This window comes from Pungitius pungitius, chromosome 2, assembly GCF_949316345.1.
Source record: "Pungitius pungitius chromosome 2, fPunPun2.1, whole genome shotgun sequence".
Classification (NCBI taxonomy): domain Eukaryota; kingdom Metazoa; phylum Chordata; class Actinopteri; order Perciformes; family Gasterosteidae; genus Pungitius; species Pungitius pungitius.
In genome coordinates this window covers 27,045,428-27,058,171 of record NC_084901.1, presented here as the reverse complement: position 1 = coordinate 27,058,171, position 12,744 = coordinate 27,045,428, and the positions used below count along the sequence as shown (strand labels likewise).

The 12,744-nt window shown below is 44.5% G+C and overlaps 1 protein-coding gene across 2 annotated transcripts in view; it reads left to right on the top strand.

Annotated features, from left to right (window-relative positions):
- il1rapl2 (interleukin 1 receptor accessory protein-like 2) overlaps positions 1 to 12,744 on the top strand; it is a 287,495-nt gene that overhangs the window by 257,712 nt on the left and 17,039 nt on the right. For both annotated transcript variants that reach the window (XM_062560730.1, XM_062560729.1), the window contains exons 7-8: positions 219 to 351; positions 4,948 to 5,093. In XM_062560730.1, coding sequence (XP_062416714.1) covers positions 219 to 351; positions 4,948 to 5,093 — 279 coding nt within the window. The remainder of the gene's footprint in view (positions 1 to 218; positions 352 to 4,947; positions 5,094 to 12,744) is intronic.

Below are 12,744 nucleotides of genomic sequence, written 5' to 3'. Positions count from 1 at the left end.
GCCATCTGCACTGGTTTGTTGGGGGGAGTAGACCTACCATTCACCCGCAAGCCTGTGGGTAGCAATGAGAACTATTTTTTCCCACTTTCTCTACAAACCTTCTCTTCTCTTATACGTATACAAGGCGGATTTCAGCGTGTGCATTCCCCCCTGCCTAGACTGCTATGTCTCAGCATGCTGTTGTCTGTTTTATAACAGTATTCTGGCTTGTGTTGCAGGTATGCCCCTCAGTCTAGACTGCAAGGCGTTCTTTGGCTACAGTGGAGAAAACAGAAGGCCCATTATCTACTGGATGAAAGGAGAAAAGTTTGTGGAAGAACTTGCGGGACACATTAAAGAAAGTGAAGTCAGGTAAATACATACTGAACATGATTCCCCAGCCCCATATGGTGGGTATGCCTAATGACAAACACATCAAAGGAGGTGCAAATTGACACTAAACCAAAGTAAATAAATACACATAATGATACATAATATTGAGAGACACAGTATTCAGTATTCTATCAATTATAGCCTCTCAAGTTTACACGATTCAAGACTTGACTCCAGCTGCATTCCATGAACTCAGTATCTAATTTGCTCTCTTATGATTCATGACTCATTGAGGGTTCTCTAAAGGATTTCTTGTCAAATTCCCTAAAAAAAATGAATGAATACTAATTATATAGTATAATTGAATTCATTTTCTCCCCTGTTGGGAACAATTACAGTAGATTCCGTTGGGAAATACCTGATTCTCTGTGTGGTGTCAAATAAAATTTAAACAACCTGCCATATCACCATGGAAACCAACAGAAGACCCACATGCGCACAGACACACGCCTACACACGTGTGATATTCATTATACCTTAAAACAGATCACTCATTACTGTTTTTTTTGTTATGTATGTAAAACAACACATTAGGGAAATAGTACTAGTGACAATTTATCTGTGATGTAATGATTTTTTGATCATCTAAAAATGATTACAATGAATTGTTTCAATTTCATTGGGCCGTATGAATGTGTTTGGGTCATAGTTTGTTTTCTTCATGCAACACCGTTTTGTCTCTTTTCCTTTAGAAGGAACGATTCCCAAAGTCACGTTGGGCTCTGTATGAGTATGGCATGCTTGGGTCAAATGATCCTGCTTTTTCTTAAACATTGCCAAGCAGGGAGAAGTACAAAGGCTGAAGAAATATTCAATCTTACGGATGACGAGACATCAATGTCTACATAGTCTACATGGCGTAGCACTGTGTGAGTGCTCTGTGAGGGGAGCTAGGATTAAAGCACAATAACATGGGCAGACTTTAAAACTCTACCTTTTAATTCCAGTGTGGTGCAGTATTGCAGAATCCCTGAATTAAATATTTCATTCGTGCACCGACTTGGCCCCTCCTATTTCAAAATCAGCAAGCTTGTATGTTGCATTGCGGCACTTGATGGAAAACTGATTCATGGAAAACTAGATTTCATTATGGCAGGCTGTCAGCGTGTAGAGGGTGTTTTTGTCACAAACATTCTGTAGCTCGACTGTTGGACTTGCTCTACTCTTACAAACAAGAGCAGTGGATTTATGATCTCTGTAATCTTCTAACCACTGATGGTTGTTGCCCCCTTAGACCTAATATTGGTCACCACACCTTCAAATAAGGTTTCCAGTGTTTAAACTACACCCTTATTAGCGGCATCAGTAGCAACTAATTCTGTTCACTTGGGACTTTAGCCGTCGACTCTAACTTCACGCTGGAAGCATTGAGTAAACTTATTATTGTTAGAAAAGAGCTTTTAAAGTAAAATGTAGACAAAATGTTCTCTCCCATCATATTTGCCCAACAATATTAATACCAACGTTTATCCTCCCTAAAGGGAAATGCTTCTCCCTCTTCCACTGGCTGCCTTCACAGGGAGGTCACAGGTCAGGGTCAGCTAACCAGCGGTAGCCCCGGAGCTGGGAGGACTTCAGTGCCATGTTCCAGGGGCATTTCAGCAGGAACTTTGCTTGCTGACCCGCTGGGCCTTGAACCCGGCTTCTCCATTCAAAGGATGGTCTATGCAGCTGCTCTGCCAACTCAGTGGCCTCTATAAATGTTCTCTCCCAGAGGAAAATAGAGTAGAGTGTGTGGATGAGGATGAGTGCTTGAACTTGAAACTAATCATGCCCCATGGCATTAAATTAACCTTTGCCTGATGAGTTCTCCGCCTATCAGTCCAGTCCTCGGGCCAGTCGTAATCCAATCACATCGCTACTCCAAATCCAACGGGTTCCCGCTGTGATGCACATTGATCCGTCCACTTTGGGTGTCCACCTCCCATCTTGCATTAGCGATTTGAATGTTTGTGCGTGTGTGTGTCCCTGTCTGGTTGCATAGGTTCTAATGTTTTCTTGTGGACTCCGTCACAAAGTGAGCACCTGTAATTACCAATTATTACTACCCTGCAGTGTGTGAGAGACCCGTTGACACTCTGCTCATTATTACTACATCACCTAAAGAGCACGGCCCCCTGGGAATATACGTGGCTGACGGGAAGTTTCCCACTATTTTCTCCACCTGCGTCTGTCTCTGTCGTAATTTATTTATTATTTTCAAAATATGCTCAAGCACACAACCAACATCATGAATCTTAGCAGTATTGTCAGTTTTCCTGCTGTGGTTGGCAGAACTTCAATGCTATCCAGCTCAACATTTCTGCAACTCAGCTATGAAGGTTCAAGGTTCAATCATGTGCAAGGAATTTGTAACTGCAGTGTTTCCATTTGGGCCGATGCTTCCTTCACGTTTTCACTTAAAAGCAGTGCTGGCTTATACAGTATATCTAGTTGTGTGAAGAAGTTGCTTTTCCAGCTTGAAATTCACATCAATTGTGCAATCCAACAGCTGTCAAAGGTTCATTTAACCACAGCTCACCTGCAACATGATCGTTAACTAATGTTTACACTTTTAAATGACCTGTTTCAGTTTTCCATGGAGCGGGAGGTGTGAGGTTGTTTCACACACCAATTTGACGTTAGCCACAATGGAATGTTACTTTGAAAGTGGAGTCCTAAATAAGACTTTATTTATTATTTATAAGACTTTCTTAAATAAGACAAAAACAATAAGCGCAATTCTCAAAGCCCTCACAAAGAGTTTAAGGCAACCCTAACTGCGCTAAAAATTGAAAAATTGGCCTCTTTCTTCTCAAATAAGATATTCATGCAAAAACAAATCGATTTGTTTTCACTATAATCAGCACAATATCTTTCTATGAATTGCCCCTTACGACGCAGATGACATCACATCCTTTACAGATGTGAAGTGTGGAGGACAGAGTGGGTCTGTTAAGGACATGGTTTGCATAGTTATAAAGAGACCTTTCGCACCAATGATCATCATATCAGATCTTCCAGATGTGCCACCTTGGGACAAAGGTGGTCCACAAAAGGTGAACACAAAGCCAGAGGGCAGTACCGGTGATACTGACCTAGACCCAGGCAGAAGTGCGATTTCCCTTAAATGTATCAAGATAAGCAGTAAGCTTGAGGAGGTCGTGAATGCTGAGATGTCCAGGGCTTGAGGTGAGGAGGTGCTTTATCTTATCTAAATATTGCCAAGTGTGATCACATTGCACACAGCGTCGGTGGAGCATGAAAAGGGGCGAGATCTCACTCTTTATAGTGGGTCTGAACAGTTAGGGGGGAAATAAGAATGTGCTTTTAAAAGAGGATTTTAGCACATCACTGCCTTTGATAGTGACCTCTAATACACCGTCCTGGTGGACATGATAATGATGCTGTAGAGCGCAGCCACAGAGAGAAATAGAGCGTTACAGTGGGGATGCCAAACATTCGATGTATTTATTCAGGCACCTTTGACATTCTTCGTCTCAGAATTCCTCCTATAATGTTGAGTGTCAGAACTAATACTGTATTCAGATTTCACAATTGTTATGCTGCTTCTGCTTCTCAACGGGTGGAGAAAAGCATAAATATTGAGTGTGTCAGGAGTTCAATTCCCACAGAGGCCACATGCTAAAAGGTTGTGTGTCAAAACTTGCAAGCACGTGGATAAAAGCCTCAAGTGAGAGATATGATTCTTTTTCTTGCCGAGTTTCAGAGCAGTGGAACTACTTAACATTGCCTGATCTCTGTGGGCCACGCTCCCACTTTGCCCGACTCCCTAGTGGTTCAATGCCTGGTGCAGGGCTGCACATACATGCATATACTGTATGTCCAGTGTTTGTTTGACTAATCCACCATCCCTCCTTCCCCCTGTCAAACTGCATTCGTGGCTCCGAGCGTTCTTATAGCCACACAGATGTTTCTACCAAACTCACAGAGTTGATGTGAGCCAGAAAGCATTCCCTCACTTGTTAGGTAATAAAAAGCAAAAGAACTCAACAGTAACATTGCATTGACTCTAGAGCCGTTTCTCCAACGTGTAACGCTACACTGACTAAATGTCAGCACAGTTGGTACTCTGATATCACGAGTTAAGGGCAAATCTGACCATGAGTCAGACTCAAAGGTGCACGTCATGACCCATCTGAGTCTCCCTCTACGCCAGCTCAACTCCTCCTCGCAGGCTTTCAGTATAACCTCACCATAAGGCCAGGCTTCTTTCCAGCTGTCGCCAGCGTTTTCTACACATGGCTCCTTGCTCCTTTCTGTCCTCCTTTTTCATCTGCTGGGTGCTCCACGCTGCTCTGCTCTTCACCTCTCATCTCCTCTTCTCTGCCTTTTGCAGCAATGTAGAACGTGAGACCCTCCATCTGTTCCTAACATGTATGCATGTTCACATCCTACCTTGTTCCCACGCTCCCTCTTTGTGCCTCTCATTTCTTCCTTATTTTAAGTAACCCGAGATTCAGCATCAAACGTTTCTGGCAGGTTTACGTTCTTTGTCTATTCCTCCAAAAGTGTGTAGAGGAGTACATTTGTGGATCCCTGCGGCCTCTCACTGTAATCTTCTGGTTTGTCCAGGATTCTGAGGGAGTATTTAGGGGAGAAGGAGGTGCAGCTGTCCCTAACGTTTGACGCTGTGGACGAAGCGGACCTGGCCAACTACACCTGTTACGTGGAGAACCACATCGGGAGGCGCAGCGGGAGTGCCATACTGCAGAAGAAAGGTAGACTACAATCTCCTTACCTTTCCTTCCCGTCCTGCGCTTTAAAAGAGACAGAATCAAAGAAGTTCATCGGATGAGGAGGAACGTGAGTGGCAGATAAAATGCATGGCAGGATGATTCGTCACAACAGCTTGCAAGTAAATAGCTCATTAAAAAAAACACAGCATATGGTCGAAGTGTGGTCTTTTATCTTTAATGTTCAAAACAGCATCACGTTACCCAAAAATGTATTAACATAGAAGATGAGCTCAATTTACAAAGATGGGTTTCAACAAGGAAGCACGGGCAGTTAAACAGGGCCTAGAGGGCAGAGCCCCGTGCCTTTCTGAACCCTGACTCTTTAGAGCAGTGTTTCTCAACTGGTGGGTCCCGACCCACTAGTGGGTCGCGGACCCGTTTGTAGTGGGTCGGGGGCCATTGCACGGAAAAAAATGTTTTAAAAAAAAGCACCCCCCCCCCGTCGACACCGCTACCGAACGCGGAAGCACCCCCCTCCCCGCCCGTTGACCGATCGAATTGGGTCGCGGCTCGTCATAAAGGGGTAAAGGTGGGTCCCGGAGCCAGACAAGTTGAGAACCACTGCTTTAGAGGACATTCACATGGGGAGAATCGATCGACGAATCCTGTTGACACCACGTTACCCTCATTATTACATTCATTACCCTAAGCAAATTCAAAATGAAGAACCAAATCATTGGGCGGAAGATACCTGCCAAACTTTGCGATGTCTGATCCCGTGTGGAAGTCAGCCAAAAAGCCTGGTACTTTATTCGATGCATTAGGAATTCATGTGAGGAGTAAATAATGAGTGTCAGAGAAACGGAGTCATTGGCTTTCTTGTTGAGAATTTGACCAATGTATTGAGCCCTCGTGTCTATAAAGCAATTGTGTAAACAAATCTAAAGTGCACTATCTAGCACATTGCACAAGTAAAAATCAGTAAGTCCCTCCACCCAACTAGGAAAAATATCACATCAATACTTCTGTTTGCGCAAGCATGATTTTGGATGTAAGTTCAGCTTTGGAGATATTGATTTATTTTTGGGCATAAATTAGATCTTTGCTGTATGTTTCCCCGGCTTCCATGGTAAACTAAGCGTATCCCCTCTTGGCGCTAAGCGCAAACATTTCAATATTTTCATCTATCGCTTGCTAAGAGAGGAAATAAGCAAAGTTCCCCCGAATGTCCAATTTGTCTCCAAATCAGGTTAAACATTAAGGAATCTTCATTAATATTCATACTGTAAGATACATAGTAAACAAGTAGCCACAGTGTGTTGTCCCAAACCTAATTAGTTCTTGACATACTAAATATTAAACTCCTCAAATTACCTTAGTTGTTAACAAGGACCCCCCCCCCACCCACCACCCTCCCCCCCCTCCGTCTGCTTTACCTCAGGGAATATATGTTGATTTCAACAGCTTCCAAGACGATTAACACATCAAAGTATGTTTCAACATGAATTATTCCAAACCTTGGGGAAGCTTCTTGTCTTTAACACAGTGTGGACTCTCTGACTGACCAATAGCAAATGTAAGAGGATCTGAGAGCGCCGGGCACTCTGTTGGAGTCAGATTGACCTTCTTTCTCCATAAAAAAGCAAACAGCTGAGCAACACTGACAGAGACAAACGAAAAGAACAGGATCTCGGAGTCACATCTTTAAATATTCCACTGAAAAATGCATGAGGGCCTTTGTAAAACATTTTGCAGCAGTCCTGCGGTATCTCGCCTTCCATGTGATGAGCAGAGAGAACCGTGGTCGTTGGAATCGGAGGCCGAGACCCGGAGAAAGAGAGAGAAACCTAGAGAGACACAGAGGAACAGCGCCAGAGGAGGAGACAAATTGTTTCTGTTCCTTTGAATTTGGGGCGGAAAAAAAAGGCTGCGTGAAAAACCTCCACATGAAATAAATGTAGGTGATGCTAAAGAGCAGGGACAGGGCAAATGTGTGTGTGTGTGTGGGGGGGGGGGGGGGGGATAAACAGCCACTGAAACGGTGGGAGACAGTACGAAGCGAGGAAATGGAGAACAAGGGAGAAATAATAGATGCAGACGGAGAGATCTGACTGGGACTGGGAGGCTGACGGATGTGTGAGAACATTTAGAGACCAAGTAAGAAAAAGAATAATGAAGAGGAGGGAGCGAGGCTAAAAACACTGCTGCTCAATGCCTCGGGAGTCAAATCCATCTTACTATACTTAACCAGCGACCCGGGGGACAAACATGGGACACAAAGACACACACCTGCCCACCAGTGTGGGGTTGCCATTACTTCACACAGTAATTACCTGGCAGCACAAGACAATTGCTGCTTTTTACGGGCATTCTCTCTACTGGCCAGCAGGGGGCGTCCCCTCTGGTTGCAAAGAGCAGTCATATAGTAGTCGTACTTCTTACTTGATTCATGACCTCAGTGAACATTGTAAACATGAGATTTATGGCCTTCATTTCCTGAGCAGTTATGCATGGCATCTCTACCACACTTAGAAGGGAAATTAAGTTCAATATGGTCAAACTCAAGGCTTCCAAACGGCAGCCCATGGAAGGCCACTATTGATCTATAGTCTCATCCAGCATTTGTAGCTCTCTCTACAAAAAATAAGTAACTCAGTAACTCAGACAACCCAGGAATCATGTTCAAAAGGCTGTATGCATGAAAGGAGCCAGTTGAACTGGCTTTTTTAGGAAAATATGTGAAAGATGAGCTCTGTGTTAATGCGCATCTCCTACATCTTTCCTACATGTTCATTCCACAAGAGAACCTTTTCAGCGCTTTGATGGTTTTTAAAATGTCTTTTTCCTTTCATTTTAAGGGTGTCATGACCCGGCTCAAAGGAGATGACAAACACTGGAGAGACACAGTGCAAAGCTGATATAAAAATATATTTATTTAAGTAAAGCAACATACTTTATAATAGCATTTCTCAGTTATTCTAAACATTAAAATAGGCAACATAAGTATTTTTACTAATAATTCCTATTTTTGATGGACAGCTGAAGAGGATTTACTCAAATTTACACTGGCAATTCTTTCTGAGTAGAAGTTCACGGGTTCAGGGATCTTCTATTACAATATATTTAATGCTTTTTGCTGCCAAGGACATTGACTTGGATTGATGGGGTTTTTTTTCTACTTCGAGCAGGTCTTCATCACAATAATGTAGGGTTAATATCAGCTCAAATTATTTAAAAAAAATGCAGAAATAACATATGTTATTCAATCCTAAAATCAGAACAGTGGCTGATTGGAGGCTGTTTCTGACTCTTTAAATAGTACTGACATTAAGAATGTATCTATTCACGAAAATCTCTCCCACTCCACGGGTCAGTCACGTGAAAAGAACAAACTCCGCTTCCTTTTCACACTACGCTAGCTGTCCCAGGAGTGCAGTGCCCACCCAGCGGAAGATCAGGGTCTGCAGATGCCAGTGGACGCTGAGCTGCTTGGATCTGCGTGGCTGTGGAGGCTTGACTTGCCTTACCGAGTGTTAGCTGCATGGAGTCCTGGGGGGGCTGCGATGGTGGTTGATGTGGAAGGAATTAGGCTCCGCGTTTCCCAGGTGTTGGAGGCGAGCCTTGATGGTGTTCATGGAGCTGACCAGTGGCTGTAGGGGGGTGAGGGGGGCAGACGGTGCTGTCTGTCCTCAATGCGCTTGGAGTAGCTGGTGAAGAACACGTAGGGGGTGTAGCGTTCTTCCTCTTGGCCTGCAGAGCTTGTGCTGGTCCTGGTTTCTCGCCCTGGTGTGGGTGGCGGGGGGGGGATCAACTGGCTCTCTGCTACCTCGCCACACTCAACCCGTTGCATCCGAGGGTCATCAAATTTGCACAATAAGCACCAACCCAATTGAAAATACCGCCAACAAGTAAAAATATGAAATATGATATGCAAATTAGTTGAGAAATTGCAAACAATCCTTGGGAGCTATTAATAGCTAACCGGGATTGGGCTGATATCTTTAACATTTGTCCATGACAAATTGAGAGTAACCAAGCCATTGAATTGTATAACTTATGAAGACCGTTTGAATCTTGCATGACTCACACAGCTCCTTGTGTCTTTTGAAAGGCATTAGGGGTCACATTTTAAAGCTTGTCCCGAAACCCATCGGTACAGGAAAAACGCACATTCACCTCAGTCAGGATACAGTTTCTGGTCAAATGCTATTTGAAAGACCACAAAAGGGCTCAGACGGGCACAATGATACATCTAACCCTAACCCAATGAGGCGATTCTGATTCTCTGTTGGGAAGCAGCAATAAAAGAAAGAAGCAGCCCTTATAGGTTTTAAGAACTTTAGAGATAACGAATGTACTAAAGCTAACTAGATGACTGTTAACCTTTGAAGTGAACTGAAGAAAACCGCTTGGGTGTGCAAAGTCATTCATGACGCCCGCCCGGGACAGCCTGCGGGCGCCTTCTCTCAAAGTTCACAAACCGGCGGACTGTTTCAGTGCCTCCCGGCCCGCAGCCTCACAAGCTAATGGGGTCACATTTGCGTGCCTGAACACGAGGCGACAGCCTTAATGAAGCACAAGCTACCGTAAGTTAGCCCGAGTTATCAAAGCTTGATTTCCTGCGCCGCCTGTGTGATTGAATTAGGGTGTGCTCTCACCCCGCAGTGGCCCGATGATAACGGATTGGTGCATCCGCGTGGCGCGCATTCACGCACACGCACCTGTAACACGCACGCACGCACCCACTTATTGTGACTGACCGAGCAGAAAGAGCTGACTTCAGCCACCATGACGAGAGACTTACTAGGTGAGAATAAATGGAGGGAGGGAGGCCGACTGGAGGAGCTGACAGGAGAGAGATGGAGAGAAAATTACAGGCAAATGCACGACAGATTCTGCCATGCCAAGGTTTCTTTAGCAAAGCATAGAAATTGGGCAATAGAGCGAGAACTGGCAAGAGATGAGGAAAAGAAAACCAGCCCCAAACTGACCTTTGACCCCATTTGAAAAGCAAATAAACACCAATGCACCCGAGGAACCAAGCTGTGGTGGAGCTTTTACTCGAATCGCAAAACCTTCACCAGCTCTCACTTAATTCCCGTTTTTGGTGGTGTGCCCTCCGAGGGCCCTGCATTGGGGTGGATGTGGCCCGGGGGCCAGCGGAGGCTGTGACTGGCTGTGTTGGTAATAATAAAGACAAGAGGAGGAAGGTGTCATACGTCAACATGCACACATCATTACAGAGAACACCTGTTGGGGCTGAAAAGATGATGTCGGGAGTATCATTTAGGATGTATGTCACTCAGAGTCAGAATTCCAAATGTTCCCTGTTTGGGTTCACTTCTAGCAGGCTAAAAAGAAGGCTCATGTTAAGGCTGTTCAGCCTTCCAGGGTTCTAATGAATGATGAGACAGATGGTGCAACGGGAGACAAACTTTTAAGCTATTTTTATTTCACCGTCAAGAAATGCTTTGGCAACAGATGCTGAATGCACTTCTAATGAAGCCATGATCACTTGACGCTTTGGCAGTATTGTCTTTGTTGCGCCCACGCCAATAATGAATATTGGATCTGATAGAAAATAGAGTCGCTGTAGTGGAATTCAATAAAGGTGGTGTCTGCAGGGAGAAAAGCTATGTAAAAAATGTCATTTCACTTTCCCTCAGCACACACATGCACATCGCCGACCATTACCGTTGACTTCTCCTTTCATGCCTAATAAGTTAAAAGCATAATTAAAATTCCGCATTCAAATTCTGCCCCCATTTTCTCGTGAATTGATATCAGGAGACGGCGGCAAGGGACTCATTACTAATGGAATATATCTAAGGAAGATAGATGGAGAAGAAAGGCCTGATGGAGGGACGGGGGGCGCAGGGGGCAGAGACAAAGGAACAGGGGGGGGGGGATTGGTAAATGTGTCTCATTACTAATGGAAGCATTTTGACTCCACTGCAGACAAATATTTGGTTATTAAGTTGGATTCGCCTCTCTCCGTCCCTCGCTCCCTCTCCGTCCAACCCCTCGTCAGCGGCTCCGTTTAAATACAGCTCAGAGTAGGGTAGAGTTTGGGAGACGTCTACTGGTGAGATGTAGTAACTTCAGACACAACTGAAAGAAGATTGTAGGAAATCATTTTTTTAAAATAAGATAATTATGAAGCCATTCAACTACCTACTTTAGATTTATCATTGAAAAATACGTTTCTATCTTAAGTCACAACCATACAATAGGAAAACTGCCCATGTGACATACTTGAATATTTCTATATGTCAAATTTGTGTTAAATAAAGTCAAAGGTGAAACAAGATGAGCTGGTATGTGTGCCGTACACATGTGCGTGCGTGCGTGTGTGCATGCGTGTGTGTGTGTGTTTGTCAGTGTCAGTGAGACAGTAATAGATCATATTTCCCATGGTGTCGTTCACCAGCCATGTTCCATTAATCTCCTATGCACTGGTACTGGCCATGATAGCGCCATCATTCACACACACACACACACACACACACACACAATCCGTGACCGTGTGTGTGTCTGACATGTTGGCGTGAGATTCTCTGCCTCTTTTAGTCAAGGCCACACGTTCTGTGTTGCAGTGGACTTGCCAAGTTCTGAGGATTGTAAAGGATGATGGGGACACTGCTGCTGCTGCCATACTTGACCTGTTATGACCAGTAGCTTATTGTTCCATAGTCTTGCTTTACATCTGGATTTGTCGCAGTGCTCGACAAAACAATGATAGGAACGCAGGAAGGCAGCCAGACCAACACATAAAATGAACTTAGTTTAGAGTTCTCATGACATCATACAACGGAGCACCATGAGGAGCTCTTCTTGCCACTGGTTGAGTCCTATATCCTATCGCTTGTGGTTTTGCTCTGGCTCCTCCCCCACTGATGCCATGACGACCTTCCCCCCCCCTCTCTGTGACGAGTGGAGACAGCTGGAGAGGCTCCATCAATCCAAGGCTGCAGGACCTGAAGGCATCAGCTCCAGAATTCTGCAAACCCGCCCCGTGCAGCAGACTGAGGTCATGCAACAGACCTTTTTCACAATAACCGGGAAAGTATGTGGAATGTGGAAACAGGAGGAAAGGGATCCGAGACTCTCTGAGAGTCTTCACAACGTCAATCACACATTTACCTACAATTACATTTGCTGACGTTGCAAGACTGATGGAGCAAAACTCTGTCACAAAAAAGAACAATATAAATAAAGGCGTTGCATAATCGCGGTCCAGTTTTAAAGTTTTCTTTGCTATTTCCTTTATCTCGACTCTTACATACGTCAACAGCTGCAGTTTTTGGCACCGCTCAAACACAGGCTCCCTTTTATCTTTAAGGGTGAAATGGTTCCAAGGAAAAGGGCTTGGGGCGGCCTCTGGTTTCAAGCGGCGAACAGCGATCCCTAAGACGTAGTCGTCTGAGGTAAAGCGTCTGCTGCAGTGCTCCCGAAGATATATGAGTGCTCCCCTTTTCAATGCTAAAGTTTGGTACTTAATAGCCTGAATCCATTTTTGTCGAACATCACCATCAACAAGGAAGGAATGACACGACAGATATGGCTGCTTTGGGGAATAACAAGAACAGCCACTACGCTACAACAACTCTTGTTCGTTGCTAGCGCCATTTGTTTACCGCTGCCCTGACCAGACAGGAAGGAGATTACCAAGACGATTGCGTATTTCCCATAA